Source organism: Porcisia hertigi, chromosome 35 (assembly GCF_017918235.1).
Source record: "Porcisia hertigi strain C119 chromosome 35, whole genome shotgun sequence".
Classification (NCBI taxonomy): Eukaryota; Euglenozoa; class Kinetoplastea; order Trypanosomatida; family Trypanosomatidae; genus Porcisia; species Porcisia hertigi.
The window spans coordinates 1,908,868-1,926,853 of record NC_090594.1 but is presented as its reverse complement, the minus strand read 5'-3'; the positions used below and the strand labels follow the sequence as shown (position 1 = coordinate 1,926,853).

General features: G+C 53.8%; 4 protein-coding genes across 4 annotated transcripts; all 4 read right to left on the bottom strand.

Moving 5' to 3' along the window:
- Nucleotides 1-2,575: 2,575 nt before the first annotated feature.
- Nucleotides 2,576-4,279, bottom strand: JKF63_01500 (uncharacterized protein; the record flags this gene model as incomplete). The annotated part of the gene is made up of 1 exon (XM_067897547.1): nt 2,576-4,279. The coding sequence occupies one exon, from the start codon at nt 4,277-4,279 to the stop codon at nt 2,576-2,578; it is 1,704 nt and encodes a 567-aa protein (XP_067753704.1).
- A 1,518-nt stretch (nt 4,280-5,797) lies between these two features.
- JKF63_01499 (uncharacterized protein) lies at nt 5,798-7,540 on the bottom strand (the record flags this gene model as incomplete). Its single annotated transcript, XM_067897546.1, has 1 exon — nt 5,798-7,540. One exon carries the CDS (start codon nt 7,538-7,540, stop codon nt 5,798-5,800), a length of 1,743 nt encoding a protein of 580 aa, XP_067753703.1.
- A 782-nt stretch (nt 7,541-8,322) lies between these two features.
- JKF63_01498 (uncharacterized protein) lies at nt 8,323-11,394 on the bottom strand (the record flags this gene model as incomplete). Its single annotated transcript, XM_067897545.1, has 1 exon — nt 8,323-11,394. The coding sequence occupies one exon, from the start codon at nt 11,392-11,394 to the stop codon at nt 8,323-8,325; it is 3,072 nt and encodes a 1,023-aa protein (XP_067753702.1).
- A 3,710-nt stretch (nt 11,395-15,104) lies between these two features.
- On the bottom strand, nt 15,105-16,292 carry JKF63_01497 (uncharacterized protein; the record flags this gene model as incomplete). The annotated part of the gene is made up of 1 exon (XM_067897544.1): nt 15,105-16,292. The coding sequence occupies one exon, from the start codon at nt 16,290-16,292 to the stop codon at nt 15,105-15,107; it is 1,188 nt and encodes a 395-aa protein (XP_067753701.1).
- Between the last annotated feature and the right edge of the window lie 1,694 nt (nt 16,293-17,986).

Sequence of the window (17,986 nt, the reverse complement as noted above, 5' to 3'; positions counted from 1 at the left end):
GGGGAAGCGTATAATAAGGAACACAAGAAAAAAGGCCTCGATGGCTCTCGTGTATTTTTTCTTGTGTCCTTCTTTCCCTCTTTGTCATCCGCGAGGAGGAAGAAAAAAGGCGTACACTTTTTCACTTCAATACACACCACTACGCGATTTGGTGGGAAGTCTGTCCTCCAGCCAAGAAGTGGCGTCCCTTTCAGCGGGTCTAGCCGTCGTTGTTGTTGTTGTTTTTAATTGAAACAATACGGTAGGCGTGGCGCGCCTCTGACACACGTGTCGCTTGTGCGTGTATTATATGCAGTCAAAACGATGGAGAGACACGGAGGACAGTGCGCTAAACACAGAAATGGTCGAAAAAAGACAACAGGCAACTCTTATGCGATCTGGTACGGAGACAGTAGAGACACCGCCTCCTCAAGTCTTCTCCAGCAGTACGTAAAATGTTTTCGTCGGATTGGTTGGTTCCCCCTGTACTTTGAGGACTGTACACCAACATAAACAGCGCGACGGACACGGCAAATGGAAAAAAAAGGTAAAGAAAGCAAGCGATAGTGTGTGGTATGTAATTTTCTTTGTGTGTGTGTGTGGGGGGGGGGGGGGGGGGGGGGGGCCGGCAAGTGAAAGACCCTCGCTTGAATGGTACGAAGAAAGTTGAGCGCAATAGACGGAGGGAAAACAGACAGGGGATAATTACATCGCTTGTAGTGACGAGAGCCACGTAAAGAGAAGCTTCATGGCGAAGGGGAGGGGGGCTGAGGTGGTGGGAAGGGGATGCACCGCCCTCCTCCCAGCAAGGGGCCGCGCCCGTCTGTAACAGCATAACAAAGAGAAGAGTCCTTGAGTGCAGACCGGGAAGGCTTCTGACGCCCGATCCTGGGACTACCTTTACAGGTATCATCAAAATACGGAGGGCGCACGAAAACGTTTTCGGCTCGCCATCCGCAAACATGACTTCGGCAGGAACGACTTTAGCCTCCCGCTTCACTGGTCAGCGAAAAGGGAGGGAGGGGGCAGTGCACCCTCCACCCACCCGGACCCCTTTTCTTCCTGCATATCTCACATGTGGTGCACAATTTTGAAGGTTTCACGTTTCCTGGATTAATTTGGTTTATCAGGAAAAAAAAAATAAACGTCATCGGGGGAAAACCCACAAAATTCGAAGAAGGAAGAACACACGAGAGCGGCAAACTTTTTTTAGAAGAATGTTTTCCTTTTTCCTGTTTTTCCAAAGAGACAGTGCACAACGTCGAGTGTGTGTGTGTGTGTGTGTGTGTGTGTGTGGAGGGGAGGGGAGGGGAGGGGATGACGTAACGCACACACACACACACACACAAACGAAAACAGGAAGAAAAACGAGAATGAGGGCGGAAGAGATGATGAGATCAGAAAACGAGACAAAAGAACACGGGAGGTCCCAGGCGAGCACGATCACAGAAATATTTAAAACGAGAGAGAGGGTGGTGGGAAGGTGATGAGTGGCCCTAAACAAAACAAAGCAACAACACTGGAGGAGAGAAATGAGGCCCTAGTGGAAAGAGAGTGAAATAAAAACAAACTCAACGCACGTAATGTGTTACATGTACGAATGAGCGTCGCAGAGTCCCGCCCCCACGCCTTTTTGGTGGGTTTCTTTGTTTGGTTTCTGGCTAGAATCTGTCTCTAGGCCCTTGTTCTTCAGATTTGTTTTTTTTTCATTGCAACGTTTCCTTTCCACTTTCGTTGGCGGTGCGGTTCCCCTCAACGAATCCCCCCTCCTCTGTTGTTTCTTCTTCTTTTCGCCTTCATTTGGTATAAGCGTATTCGTCAAGCGAAAGCGGGGAGGCGGATTTGGGGGGGAAGGAGGGAGGGAGGGAGGGAGGGGTGAGTGGAGAGCTGTCTGGGACAACATGTTATCGTATCTCTTAATGCTCTACCCACTTTCTATTACTCATACACAAACTTTTTGGGGCTCATTCGGTTTCCTTCAGACTCGCACCCCATGTGACATGCACATCGACAGCACACGGAGCTCGAGAGAGTGACATCGAAGGAAATGGGGCAGAGATGAAGACAACAGCAAACAAAAATGGGTATGAGACGTAACAGAAAGAGAGAGAGAGAGAAAATTTACATTTTTCTTATCGAATTTAACAACGACTTGTTAATCAGTAAACCAAAAAAAAAAAAAACGACGACGACAACGACGACAACGACAACGAGAACAGACGAGAGCAACAAAACGTGAGGCCACTGGAAACTTATCAACAGCCTATCAAATTTGTAAGAGGAAAAAAAGTACAAGCGCAGTCATCGTTGAGAAACTTCTTCGGCGCTTGGTCAGCAGCACGACCCCCCAAAAAAGGAGGGGGGTCACACAGGGTCAATCTTTACAGATACATGGGCACAGACAGAGGAGCAACATGACCCCCCCCCCATTAACCCGCCGCTCAGTGCGCTGTATTGACCAAAGCGATAAGGGTGGAGGGGTCGCAACGAAGAAAAGATTTTCATTGTATGAAAACTGCGGAGATGGAAGACAGAAAGCAAAAAAAACGCACACAGACTTCAAGGCCAGATGCGCCTGTGTTTGATGGCCTTTGGCTTACGCTGTCTGGTGCGCCTTGAGAACGCACAGCGCCTCCGTCACGCGCTCCTCCAAGCGCCTCTGGTCGTTGAGAAGTTCGTAGGCGTCCTTCGGGTTCATCTCGAGGAACATACCTGTAATCTTTGGCGCCAGCTCCGGCGCGATATCGTACACCTTTAAGAAGAGACGGTCACCCAAAGCAGCACGCTGCTCCTGTGGAGACATGCTGTCCAGCTCCTGGAGCGTCACCGGTGGCAGCGGCGGGGTCTCGGGAACCTGGCCAGGAGAGTGCTTCGGAGTTGCCTGAACAAAACCGACCGCTGACGGGGTAGAAAAGCCCTCGGGCTGCACTGGTGCTTGAGGCTTTTGTGGTGAGGGCATCGGCATCCGCATTGGCATTGGCATCGGCTGGCCCTGCGCGCGACCGCCCTGATGCTGGCGGCCGCCGCGGCCGCGCATCGGGCGGCCCTGACCGCCGATGAAGGGCATCGGTTGGTGCATCTGACGCATCATCATCTGCAGGCGCTGCTGGAACTGGAGTCGCAGCATCGTGTAGCGCTGGTCGCGGCGCTGGGCAATGTTCACAATGAGGGGCTTGCCGTTGAGCATGCGGCCGTTCATCTCGCGCAGCGCGGCGTTGGCCTCGTCGGCGTCTGAAAAGCTCACGAAACCGAAGCCACGGCTCGCGCCGTTGTCGCTCATCATAACACGGCAGCTCTTCACATCACCATACTCCTTGAACAACTCGAGCAGGTCGGCGCTCGTGAACTCGGGATCAAAGTTGCGGACGTAGAGGTTGTTGCCGAGGGATTGGTGCTGCATGTACTTCTGACGAAGAGCGATGAGGCGCTCGCTGCGGGGCTGAGCACGCTGCACGTACAGCCTCTCTCCGGGGGCTGTGATCCCTTCAATGTGGTGATCATGCAGCTCTTCAACGGCCTTGACGGCGTCGTCGTGCTTCTCGAAGTTACAGAAGGCAAACACACGGCCGCTCTTGTCCTTGCAGGCCGCAGCGGAGGTGATCCCGCCGAACTTGGCAAAGAATTTTTCGATGACGTCTTTGTTCACTGTCGGCAGCACCTGTTTGATGTAGACGTTTGTGAAGTTAGCAACAAGTGCGGCAAGTCGAGCATTGCGGCGAATGAAGTTGGCCACGTAGAGCGCCTTCTTGTCTCCCGATGCGTGATGAATAGAGCCGTTCATCTCCACGATGGCGTCCTTTGCAGCCTTCTCGTCCTTGAAATGAACGAAACCATAGCCGCGGCTCTTTCCCTCCTCGTCGCTCATTACTTTGCAAGAGAGAATAGAACCGAACTTGGTGAAGATGTCGTGCAGGCTCTTGCTGTCGACACCTTCCTCCAGGTTCTTCACGAACACGTTGCCGTTGCCACTGTAGCGGAGGGCAGGGTCACGCTGCTGCCACATGAGACGCACGCATTTGTCACCGACGCGCGCGAAGTTCATCGACTGAATCGCCTTCTCGGCGCTGCTGTGGTCATCGAAGTTTACGTAGCCGTAGCCCAGTGAGCGCTGCGTGATGATGTCCCGGCACACTCGCACGTTGAGAATTGTGCCGAAAGGCTTGAACAGCTCCACCAGCTGCGGTTCGTTGATGGTGGCATCAAGGTCACCAACGTAAATAGAGGCGATCTGAGTCGGCTTGCTCACCAGTGTCTGAGGTGCCACCACCGGGGCAGGGATCTCTTGGACAGCGGCGGTCATTGAAGTGGAGAGAAAGAAGGGGGTAAGTAGAAAAATAAAATACAATATAAATAAATTGACTTTTTCTTTTTTTTTTCGGTGGGGAAAAAAAACTGTGCGCTTTAGGAAATCAGAACATAAAAATGAGCGAACGACGTGGGGAATAAAATGTCGTGCTGGTGTCCAGTGTCGAGGCAACACCCGCGGTGGAGCGAGAGGGGGGGGGGGCGGAGGCCAGCCGGAGGAAAGCCAAGACGAGAAAGACGTATGTGCCCCCGAGTGCGGGCGGAAATGGAGGGTGAGGGGGCAGGGAGGAGAGGAGCGATGCCGCAGCCGTATATCAAAGGAGAAATAGAGACGAGCACGCACCACAGAAGTGCGTGGTGGGAACAAGCGAGGACGCGCCCGGGTGGTAAAGAGACGTTCCAATAGAGAAGGTGAAAAAGAAAGAGTAGAGTCGAAGGAGTCGAAGTCAGTTGAGTTGGGCGTGGGAAGAGGCAGCATATAATATGACACTCTTGGCGCACCCTGCATATGGGGCCAAAAAGGGCAGAAGTAAAAAAAAATTGATCGCATCACATGTCCTTCTCTGGTCTCTATGCTCGACCGCGAGGCGTTCAGCAGCAGTAGGAGGTACACATGCGTGTGTCTGTTTGTGGGGACCTCCTTGTTACTTGCCTTGTTTTTTTTTTCTGGAGGGGGGCGGGGGGTCATTTTAAGTCAACGTAGTGTACATATGGCATTTCTCGAAGTGACTATGTCGCTCTCCCCTTTCACCAAAAACTGGAATGGATAAAACACCAAAAGGGGGGAAGGAGAGGATTGAGCGACCCCCAGAGGAAAACTTTTGAGATAGGGTGCCTCATTTCCAATGACGAACCTCACCTCTCTCTCTCCTGTGCCAGAATTCTATGACACGCGCTTCGGCTCTTGCATCAAACTGGAGGTCGCTCATACATATGTATATGTAGAAGACGTTGAGATATACGCGTAGGTGGTCGAGAAGGACATCGGGGAAAGACAGCGGCCCGAAACCAGCACCCCTAAAAAGGGTGAAAGGGAGGGGTACGCAGAGAAGCGACCAACAGCACGTCCGTTGGTGTGAGTATCCTGGGGGGGGGGAGGGGGGGAGAAGACGCTCTCTTACATGGAGGTAAAAACAGATGGGAAGAGACCAAACAAGATAGACAAAGAGGCGGGGCATCCAGCTAATCAGAGGTGGGGCCCCCGGATAAGAGTGTGTATCATGTTATATGATGCGCTCGCTTTCATTTCTTTATTCTAGAGGAGTACAAACAGAGTTCAACACAGAACAGAAGGGAGGGGACATCTGAGCGTGGGGGAGGGCTTCACTAAGAGCAGAAAAAAAAGACAAAAATACGAAAAAATAAGAAATGTCACCAACTGTCATCTCGGGGGAAAAAAAGGCAGGAGGGGAGTGTCTGCGGCGGGCCGCGTCACGATACTCCACGTAGGTGCGCTGACAGTCACACTTCCCTCGTGAGACCGCAGGTGTGTGCACAACCCTGAACCAAGAAGTCACAAACGCGGACTGGCACGACTCGGAAGGAGATCGCAGGCGTACCTAGCAAAGGATGCTTCGGCCCCAGACGGCAACTCATCGATGATGTCAATCGACGGAGTCTTGTCCGCGACCACGAGCAACGAACTCGCGTACAGCTTATAGCGCTCCCGCAGGAACTCTAAAAAATCCTCGCGGTATAAGAGGAGGATGTCTTGCCTACTCGAAATCTCTTCGGGGCGCAGCACGCGTCGAATTGTTTCAGCGCGGAGCTTCTCTGTCTCACCGAGGGTCAGCGTGCTGGCACTGCAAGTCACCACAAACGACTCAAGCAGGGCAACAAGGCGTCTCTTTTCCTGCTCCACCGCCTGCCGAGCCGCTTCTTGGGACCAAATACCGAGGAGACTCGGTGAGGACACGGAGAGTGACTCGCGACCGGGCTGTTTCCACATCATGTTGGCCCCAGCGGCACCTCCGAACACTTCAGCGAGCAGAAACGCACTCAGCCCACCCACTTCAGAGGTTTTGTGGGTGGATCTCACCAGTGAATAGGCGGAAGAAGAGAAGGCAGTAGATTCATCTGGGGCTCTCCTCTGCAATACTACAGCCCTGCGGCACCGATCCCGCCAGCCCAGGTTATTCTCCAGTTCACCCTGGAGCCTCAAGCGCTGATGCTCGAAGTTGTGGCGCAACCTCTCCAAGTTGCTACTGCGAACACGGGCTGAACCATAGAGCGGTACCCTCGAGGAGGGAGTCGGCTCGACAGGATCCACCACTGCGTCTTTGAAGAGACGGTAGCTCTGAATCGGCTCCGCAACCAGACGCTGCCTCCACAGCGGCTGCCTCGACGCTTCAAATGCGGTTTCCTCTCCAGCAGACGCCGCGTCAAAGCGAGTAGGTACCCGACAAGTAGAAGAAAACTTTCCCTTTCGCAGCCGCGCTGCGCACGAGTTCCTTGACGAGTCGTCAGCGCAGGTGGGGGGCGTACAGGAAGAGGGCATGGCAGCAAGCAGCTTCTCCCTGGACGTCTCCACTGCCCTCTTCGTCAGCGCCGCCGCTGCTTTTTCTTCTTCCGCGTGTACCCATTCCCTCGCCAGTGTGGACACACGCAGCGAAGATGCCCTGCGTCGCCGGGGCTGCCGGCCGCGGCCACTGTCCCTGTCGCCCTCGGGCTGAGTCACGCAGGGTAGCGCCGCCGCGTTAGTTAGGGGCGCAGATGGTTGGTGATGTCGAAAGCTTTTTGAATCGGGGCTAGGCGGCGATTGCAATACACTGCAAGCGTTTAGTTGCTTTTCCAAGCGAGCTCTGTACTTATGTACTGCTAAGGTGGTCTCCTCACTACTCTGATGGAGTGTGGGCATGCGCTGCGCAGCCTTTGATGAAGTGACGGGTGCAGTAAATCCTCGCGGGGGCGACCTACCACGGCCCCGTTGCTGTGCGGTCGCAATCATCGCGTGCATTGCAGCTGGAGCGTCGAGTTCAAACTCGCAAATACTGCTGGGCACTACTCTGTTTGATCTGAGGCGCCGGAGGACCACCTGCGCGGCGACACCGTACTGCGGGTCAGGTGCGTGGTCTAGGCAGGACGAATCCAGTCGCTGCTGCGCCTGCGAGAACCACCACATATTAACAGGCTTTTCGGCACCGGTATTTGCTGACACCGCAGGAGTGCTCGGTGACATGGCCAGCTCTCTGGACAGGTCTCTACCGCTGCTAGACGGAAAAGCAGAGGATGCGCAGAAATCCACCAAACTTGTCATTGCACGAGAGAAGACGAAGAGAGAGGGAGGAAAAAAAAACATAAAGTAAAAGAAAAAGAGAACTGGGCCGTTGATCGGCGGTGGTGATGGTGATAGCAACGATGCCAGCAGCAACGTCGCTGTGATGTAACGGAAAGAGAGGCAGGGGGCTTACAGGAAGCTATTCGGGGGGAGGGAGGGGAGGGGAGGGGAGGAAAAAAAACGTCAGCTGCGGAGACCTGAAAACGACATAGGCGACCCAACACAGACATCACCGGCAGATACAGAGGCGCTATAATGAGATCTCCGCACGGATGGATGGAGGGAGGGAGGGAGGGGGGGGGGGGGCCAGCCCCCACTTCCTCGACCTTTTCAGTGGTGACGAGTCACAAACGCGATGGCCAGGGCGGCGGCTTCCGGAGCAGGAGAAAAAGTGAGGGAAAAAATAAGGCACCACAAAGCAGTGGTCGCATCCTGCTTACTTGACGGTAGCATCCCGGAGATGCTTGAGCACCCTACCCCCAGTCTAGATATGGAGGCTATGCGCTGCTTTTCTTTCCGAGATTGGAATTCATTGTCGAGGGGCCCCCTTTGCAAAGAAAGGATCACAATTGTTTTTTCTGTTTTAGAGGCATAAGCTGTGAAGAAGTTCAAGGGAAGGGGGGAGAAGAGGGGGGCCAAACGCACAAAATCAGATCGCTAGGGAGAAGGGGTCAAGATGCAATACCAGAGCAGGAGTACATATAACTCCAAGGGCATCGGTTGTGGACAGCAAAATTCGCAAAGGTTACTGGAAGCGTTCGCTACACTGCTGCTGAACAGCGACTCAACTTCCTCTCAGATGCGTGCTGCAACACAGCGCAGTACTGTAGAAGACGCGCCTCCGCCTCACTTTCGGCGGTCTGCCGCTCAAGAGACCTTTGCTGGAATGTGCATGCAGGCGACGCTCGGATATCAGTGCGATCTAAACCGCCAGTGGCCAACATTTGATCGAGACGATCCACTTCCTGCTCGAGCAATGCGGAAGCATATCGGTATACCGCCTCGGGTGCACGCTGGAGATACAGACACCTTGCCGCTGTCTCTGCATCGTTTTCAAGGAGTTCCAGTCGCTGCCCTTCGGCACCGCTGCGCACTATTTGCCCCAAGGCGTTGGTCAAGTACGCGCTGTAGGAGCTATACCAATGAGAAGGGGCGAGACCCATGGCCTCAAGTGCCTCCATGGTGCTCACCGCCAACTGAGGAGTACACAAAGAATGCACAGCACGCGCGTCGAGGTCCGCGTGAGCCCACGCCGTCAGAGTAGAGGGTGTGGGGCTCGTGTGAAGCGCAGCGCACGTGGTGAGACACTCCTGATATGCGTCCTCCCCAACACACGCACGAGAGCCTGGGTGCACTTCGGAAGACGAGGGCGCCAGAGAAAAACCGAGCAAAAGCTGCTCACGCGCAGTGCTGGAAACATCAAGGGCGAGATGCGAGTCTGGCCCCGTCTCGAGAATAGCGGCGGCGGCGGTTAGTAGCACAGCATAGCGCACGTGCTCCGATGGCCGCCAGTCTGCCGTTCTCTCCGTGAGCGGCGACCTGCACACGAGGCACACAAGAGAAGCGAACGACGAATAGCAGCTGTAACGTAGCGCTCGAAGCACCGCCAGTACATCTGTCACGGTGCTAGCTAGCTGCCCATCAATTGCGGCCACAACGCGCATGGCAATCGCCTGCTGAACGGACTGCGAAACGCCTTGGGGACCGACCATTTGCAGCATGGCAGTAAGGCAGCGTGCGGTTTCGCCTAGCGTGAAATCACCGCGCATCATCATCCGGAGCATCACCATCTCTAAGAGCTTGTAGGAACTCGGGGTATAGTGGCAGCTGGCGAGGCCTTCGAGAAGAGCAAGAACGCACGCAGGCTCCTGGGGCTTCTGCAACGCCACCCCCAGTGTGGTCGACATCGCGGTTAACAGACGCTCGTACGCCGACTTCACCTGCTGCTCCGACGTCTTGCACATTAGAGCTGCCAACAGCGGCAACGCACGCGTCACGTCCTGGAGTGTTAGCTTGCTTTTGCCTAGGGCTGCCTTCTGGGCCACGTGCCGGAGGAGATCGTACTGCAGCCCCTGAGCGTCTGCCGCTACACGCTGGTTGGCGCTCTCCAGTCGACACAGCAACTCTGCGAGAGTCGTAGATGCCGTAGACTGAAGGCGGGCATGCCGAAGTCCTTGCGCGTTAGCGCGACCGATCTTTTCATGGACGCGCACCTCGGGGTGGTTGTGATCGGCAAAGGACTGCAGGTCCACAAACGGAATGTTCTCCGCGTCGCCACTTAAAAGGGTAGCCGGCGCGCCCTGGTGGCCGTGCAAAAGGCGGCGACACCGTGCAAGCACCAGACGCGTGAAGTGCTGCAGCACTCGTCGGCCCTCCTCCGAGGAGGTACGCTCCGGTTTAGACGTCCCCTCCCTGCCGCCTGTCATCTGGAAAAAAGTGATGTTCTGTTCATGTATCTCCGTCGCAAACCGCAGCAAGACGCACAGGTCGGCTTCATCGACGTTTTCGAGAGCCGCGGCATTCGAGAAGAGCGAGGGGTGGACGAGTCGGCACAACGCATCGAGCAAGACCTCCCGCACATTCGTGCCATCTGCGTCACTGAAGCGCAACAGCTCAGCGGCCGTGGAATCCATTCCGACTTGCGAGCACCTCTGTAAGACCCCCATTACGCGCACCGCGTCCTTCACCCGGGATAGTGAAGGAATACAGGACAACCACGCCTGCACAGAGGCCGCAGCGGAACTGCTGGACGGGGACGTCCCTTCGCAGGAGGCAGACATCGATGAAGCAAAGGCGACCGACAAAGACACACCGTGGCTGGTGCACAACGCACCGAGCGATATGAGCCGATCAGCTAAGCAATCCACATCGTCTCTGTCTGCCGGCGCCGCTGTCTTCTGTGCCGTTCTGTGGAGAAGGCTGGACGGCCCAGTGGCGTGGACACGCGACGCAACAATGCGCACCTCCCTCGAGAGGTCCAGCGGTGCAAACTCCGCAACGCCAACGGTGTCAAATGGGCGGTGTTTCCGAATTGCAAACGTCGAGGCTGCCTCCAACCAGGAGAGCGCCTCCATCATGTCCGCCAGAGGCAACATCGGCAAAGATTCAGCTGAGAGAGGACGCCTCTCTTCGCATGTCTGTTCCCCTATGGATACATCTTGCGCATCGCCATTCTCTACCCCTGCATCTGAGGGCCACAACAGCTCCTTCACGTCCTCGTAGCGATGCCGAATAGCGAGCCAGTGTCGGCGGCGACGCATCTTTCGGTCAAAAAGCTCGTAGTCGGGGCCATTGTTCAGCTCGCTGTACATCATCGACGTTTTCATGCCGCTGGTGTCCATGAGCACGTAGTCTTTACACAGCTGCACAAAGACCTTCTGCAATGCGTGCAGCTGCTCTTGGTTCATCTCCACAAGACCCTCGTCGCCGGCAACAGCCGCAGATAAAAGACATTCCTCCACTTCGCTGGGCATGTCACTTTCGAGATCTCCAACATCACTAAAGCTGGTGTCGATCTCATGCCACCCATCCATTGCCGCACCGCGTCGCACCACAGGTGGGTGGGTGAGTTGCGCCACCGGAATGGAGAAAGTAAACGTGCGACCCTTCTGATTCGTATAGCGGAGCTTCGTGGTGCCTGGAACGTGCTGTGCAATCATGCCCGTGCCCACCTGTTTAATGCGAGGGTGTTTGTCGGGAGGTTTGGAAAAACCGGGAGGGCTCGCCCGCCCGCCGATCGAAACAAAGCGCTTCAAGGCAATCGCGGTGAGAAACGAGCATGGCGGCGCTGCTGCGACATTCCGCGAGAGTCCACGCGGGCAGAAACGCCTCATTCGTGTGCCCTGATGAGTAACCACGAAATAAAAAGTGAAAAGTGGACTAGAGGGTGTGCTGGCGTGAGAGGGGAAAGGGGGGGGGGGGGGGGGAACGGCACGAAACCCCAGGGCGTAAGAGCAGAGGCGTTGGGGGGTATTGATTGTGATTAGGTGAATCAATTAGGTGAGAACGAGTCGCAAGAATCGTGACTTCGCAGTGAAAAGTAGAGGTGCAGAACGGCCGGAAGAAAATACCTGTTGCATCGCCGTCATTCAGTGATTACCTACTCTCATCCCCGTCCCACACAAGCAGAACAGCGGAGAAATAAGTTTTTCTCTTCAGTTTTTATCTTTGCGTGATGCTTGTCCTTTATTTTTCGTCTGTGTGTGTGTGTGCGTGTGTCTGTGGCTGGCCTTGTATAACGAGATAGCGGTGCGCAACTTTATTCCACTCACGCGTGCCAGGAAGACGAGGAGGGGCGCTGCGGGAGCTCAAGCCATACATCAAAAAGAAAGGAGGAACTAAAACATGCACAAAAAACACGTGGAAAAAAAAACAGATGCGTGTCAACGGTGAAGCAGGTTTACAAATATAAATACATATACATATATAATTATACACATATATATTTATATCGACGTGCTGGAAAAAAAAACGCATACACACCCACACAAAAAATGCAAGAATCACCCATAACAAGAGGGCAGAAGAACAAAAGCGTGACACCTGGAAAAAGACGCAGAGTCGAAAGGTCGAGCGAGCTGTCGAAGCATAGAGCAAGGGAACGCAGGCGGTGAGGTGTGGGGGCATGTCTTCTCATTGTTCTGTGCCCATCTTTCCGCACACGTGTGCTTAGCTCCACACCACGCCTCAGCCCCGCGACATGGCACAGGGTTAGAAAAACGTGGTGCTAAGAAGAGGTGGGCACGCGCTACAGCCGCAACACCGCACGGTTCCCCCGAGGGGGCATCTACATCGCATTATACAGCCCCGCCCTCTCCACACCGCGTCTCACCACTGCCCACCCTCCCCCCGCGACTTCACAGGTAGACAATCACAGAAAACCCTCAATACGCTGATCGCCATGTGGCGCAGTCGTCAGAGAAGTTCACCTTGCCCTGCGACAAGGCCAGTGCCGCCGCCCCCCCCGCCCTCTGCCGGTGAAACACAGCCGAGGTCGCATTGACCAAATGGCCCATTACGCCAATGACACACACGCGCGTTCGTGCTTACTGTCGCGAGTCTCGCCGGTGTACCGCCATCTAAAAAAAGAAAAAAACAGTACATCAATGTGACCTCGACACCTCACAGGTGCCTTGAACCTGCAGCCATTACAAGTCGTTTGGCATTGGGCGCTGGAAGGGCGGAGAGGGGGCAGCTCGAGCTCCTCAAACAGCGAACACGGAATTCCCGATACAAATTTAAGCTGTTGCCCTCTCAGGCACCTTTTTTTTTGTTTGTTTTTTGGGGGGAGCGAGAGCCCCCCGCCCCGCCCCGTTTAAAAACACGCCAAGTTCTTTTCCCTTCAAGCAGGTCAAGAACGGAGGTGAAGCGCATGCTCGAACGCACACAAAAACGCGTGTGCAAGCGTGAGGCAAACAAAGATCACAACGCATGCACTTGCACAGAGAAATGGAGGGAAGTGAAGGGTGAAACGAGAAAGTACACAAAAAAAATGGCACCAGCAGAGTAAAATACAAATATATAAAGTGATATGTATATATATACATACATCGCGCTTATTGTTCTCCCACCCGCCCCGCCCGCCACACACACACACACGCAGAAGGAGCGAGCGGGACAGAAGAAACCCCACGCACCACAGGCAGTGGCGCGCAAACAAATGCCAACCAAAAAAAAAGACAGGAGGTGGAGAAAACAAAGAACAAGGATGAATGTGCCACAAAAGAGAAGAGCGTAAAAACAGCCACACACACAGCAACAAAAAGGGGGGGACGACAAAAAGCGCAGGATCGGTTAAAAAACAAAACGTGTTGGAAACTGCTGAAACACAGACAGACGGACCTCAATAAAACTAAAAATTGACACGCAAGGGCGAAGCAACTTGATGCTCCTCCCGCCCCTAATTGTGAAAAAATGATAAAGAACTTTAGCACTAAGAACAGATGCGAAATAAATTGCGCAGCAGTGAAAAACATGCACAGAGCGTTTTGTACTCCCTCTCCTCTAAAGACGTAGACAATGAAGGCATATACCTAATCCAGTAAATGAATGAGAATGAAACGGAGAGGGATAACGGCTCAATAACGACAGTGAAGCACCGATCAAATCCACAAGGACGAAGTGCACTGACGAAGCACCTCAATAGCCTGTCGCCAGCGATGCCATGGTGCATCTTTACACCTTCCCTCCCTGACATTTGACGGCTCCGCTGGAGCCTTCACGGATGAGTATCGTAGTCCACGCAGGGGAGAAACAACAGAAGGTATGTCAGGCGAGAAGCGAGAGGTGAAACGACACCCCGTAAAAAAAAAAATAATAACAATAATGATACCACGATGAAACGATGTGCCCCCCCCTCCTTCCCCTCCTTCCCCCCTTCAGTGGCGGGAACAAAACAAACGAAATCAGCAAGGGATAAAAGAAGAGCAGGGATGAAGAAAAGAGGGGAAAATACTGTAAAGACGAGCGAAGACTGGAGCGCCTAAAACAAACAAAAAAATCGACAGGATCACAAAGCTAACCAAGTCCAATTGACGGGTGTCTCTATAGGGTGTCGTGTAACTACGTATCCGCTACTCTAATCGACGACCCGATTTCCTCAATGTTTTTTTTTTTGGGGGGGGAGGGAGGGAGGAAGGGAGGGAGGGAGGGAGGGAGGAAGGGAGGGAGGAAGGGAGGGAGGAAGGGAGGGAGGAAGGGAGGGAGGAAGGGAGGGAGGAAGGGAGGGAGGGGGATCGACGAGCGTTACAAAATGCGGCTCCATCCCTTCCTAAGCGACTTCTACCTTTTCGTTACGAGCACCACGAGAGAGAAGGGGGAGAGGAGCGCACCACCGCAGTTCAATATCGTGTCGCCCATTTTTTTTAATCAGAACTTCACCAAGTCAGAGCTCAACTGCTGACATTGAAAAAAACTCAGTAAAGACGGAGACCAAGCAGGCATACACGCAACATGCCTGATCCTTCGCCATCCCGCAACGCTCTCCGCCAGTTCCCTGCCCCCGTATCTTCCGCCACCCTCCGCCTCAGAAATTCAAAGGATAAGTGCATCTTCGCGCGCGCGCGTGTGTGTGTATGCATGCTTCACTCGCGCACCAAAGAGGCCCACCGCGCTTGGGATTTTCCGGGGAGTCATTCGACCTCACATGCGCCCGCGCACTTTGGTCGGTCATCAGGACCTGCTAGGAATTTCTCGTGGTGGTGGTGGTGGTGTTGGGTGATGACGGAGGTGCAAAATGGGCACTAAACGCAAACCGAGTCAGAGCCGCTGGTTCATGTCTAGACGGGCAAGGTAGAACTACGAGGAGGAAGCGGTAGAAAGTCATATGTGAAGGGAGACGGTGCTCCCCGCCCTCCCAGCACATGGGGCACCAGAGATACATAGGGCGGCGAGGGAAGGCCTCTATGGAGAAGTGAAAACTAAGACATACACAAGAATGAAAATAAGAGCGCACACACGCCAAAACAACATTGAAATTTCTTTTTTAAAAAGGGTGACCAGGAAGCGATGGGCGCACATACGATCCCTATATCAGCGACGACTCCTACAACAGTTTTGGCAGGCTTCGCGCATTCAGATCTTCACCCGAGGCAGAGGTGGCCAGACCTCCGTGTATTGGATGGACCGTGCTATGGTTGGTGGTAAAGGTGCCAGACTTCGTTGGCGACACACCGTCAATCACCGGCAACTTCCGACTGGTCGTCAGCGTGCTGTTCAGCGAAGTCACTACGTTCGTGTACTTGCGAGGGCTGGTGCTGAGAGTCGTCGGGTTGTGTGCATCGTCCGTGGCCGCCGCCGTCGCCACCGGTCTGTAAAGGCTAGCACTATGCTTGAAGCGGCGAGTCTTCTTGTCGGCTTCGCGCAGTTTGCAGAAGTAAGGGTGCCGCAGTGCTTCCTTCGCCGTACAACGGTGCTCCTCGTCATATGTGAGCAGCTTCTTCATCAGGTCTAATGCTTCTGCAGAAACGTGTGGCAGAAGCTTTGCCAACCCTGTACCCTGTTTTTGGGGGAAGTCGTAGTCCATGTGCGTACCGAACTTCTTCAAGCGATCGAGAACGTCAGCCGGTGGGGTCCCCAGGACGTTGTGAATGCGATGAACCTGATCCAGTTCGTTGCTGCCAGGGAAAAGCGGGAATAGGGCGATGATCTCAAAGAACACACACCCCGCGCTCCACAAGTCCATCTTATAGTTGTAGTAGCCATCCGTCAACAGGCACTCGGGTGCACGGTACCACCGCGTAGATATGTATTCAGTGAGCGGCTGCTTCGAGTAGATGCCCTTGCAGGAGCCGAAGTCCGCAATCTTGAGGCGGCCCTCGGCGTCAACGAGAAGGTTCTCTGGTTTGATGTCGCGGTGGAAGACACCGATGCGGTGAGCGTGGTCGAGCCCCTTCAGCAGCTGATACATGTAGCCGCGCACCTTCTCCTCACTGAGGTACTGCTTCCTCCCCTTGATGAGCTCGTAAAGGTTCATATCCATCAGCTCCAAGACGAGCGCAAGGCGACCGGCGCTACGATCAAAGAGCACCTCTACGAGATCCACGATGTTCGGATGCGGCTGCAGGCGTCGAACCGCTTGGATTTCACGCAGTCGGTTGACCTGCTCCTTTGATTTGAAAGCCTTCTTCATGCATTTGATCGCGACATACTGCTGCGTCTTGATGTTTTGCGCGCAAAGAACTTCGCTGAAGGTGCCCTCGCCCTTTTTGCCTAATATCTGATACTTCTGCATTGTATCTATCCACGATGTAGTGGCGGTGCAGACGCGTGTCCCCCCTGGGGAGGTTTGGTCGGGGGGGGGGGGGGGGCGAGGGATTAACCTGTGAAACCACCGAAAGGGGGGAAGAAGGGAACAGATGTACTTTTGTGTGACCGAGACGACGACGGCTGTATAAGCGTAGTAAACTTGGAAAATGGGAAACAAAATTGTGCTGCACTGCCTGTCATATCACATACTTGCAAGCGGTTTGCATAAACACACACACACACACACACACAGACAGCAGCAGCAGCAGCGGAGACAGCAGCAGGGTCGTCTACTACGCTGGGGGGCACCAGACGAGGAAGAAATTAACACAGAGAGAAGTTCTCACGTGCTCTCAGCGCAGAAGAGCTCAAAGGCGAGCGTGGAAGCACGAGCTGTGTGAGGTGTCGATGGTCGAGCGGTGAAAATCTTTGAGCAGAGGTAACTCGACAGTAAAACCAAATAGAGCGCAGTGGTTTCAAAAGACTATCAGAGAGTCCCACACCCTCCACAAGCCGAGAGCACCACCCAAGTCACACAACGGACAGTATGCAAATGATCGGAGTTCTGCTTCGGGTCTCTCCAACGGTGTACGGGTCTCTATGTTCAACATGTAAATTAACGTCTAGAGTGATTTCTGTCAAAGTAACGCAACGCGGTGGGCGCTATGCGACAAAAATGGATGAAAGAGGGGAGCAGAGAGGACAAAAGAAAAAAAGAGTGGATATGAAGGGGAGAAAATATATGCACACACACACGCACATATATACACACATGTATAAACATATATGCCGGGGAGGGAGAGAGCAATCGGGAGCGGGGTAGAAGAAGCGCAAAAAAACTGCGAACGGGGCTTATTTGAGGCAGCACACCTGTTAGCTCAGCGGCAGCTCACCACCGCGATATACACACGACACGTTCTGGCCATCGGGCTAGCCTCAAGCCAGGGCGCGGTGCCTGCTCACCGGTTAGGGGAAAACAAAAGACGTACATCACAATGAGCTGTCCCCAGCATCCACCTCAGAAGCCAGCAGTGCTTGCTCATTCTCTAGTTGTATACTCGCAACAACCCGTTTATTTGCCCGCTCAGCGCGTTAGCCCCGCCCCCCACTCTCCCCCCTTTGAGATGCTGGACGTCTTATCCTCTGTTGCCGCCTCTGCCCTGCAGCTTCATTATGTGTTTGGCGGAAGTAACGGGATCGAGAGCGAGAGAGCGCACACACAAAAAAAAAAAGAGCGCTTTCTTTTTTCCCTTTTGGAGTGTCATCACAGTACCGCAGAATGACGTGATGAGAACTGGGCGACAGACATGTTTTGTTTTTTTACAAGGCTGCAAAAGAGAGAACCGTCTGCCCAATGCCAGGGAGTCGAATGTACATACATATATTTGAAAGAAAATGTTGGGCAAAAAAAAACGGGGGCGGTTGGTTACAGAGCGTACAGAGGCAAAATGAGGGGCATACTCATCACATCATGTTTTTTTTTTGTACAGAGTGTGCGACGTTGCCTTCTTTTACCCTTCGTTTTTCTCCTTGGATGGGCTGCAAGACCAGGAAGGGAAAATCACTGACAAACAAAAAGAAAAAAAGAATGAGCTGCGCACGGTGCAGTATCTACGCTCAAAACACCACAGGCGTACGACACGGCAGGGCAAATTCATCGCAGGAAATAAATCAGAAATA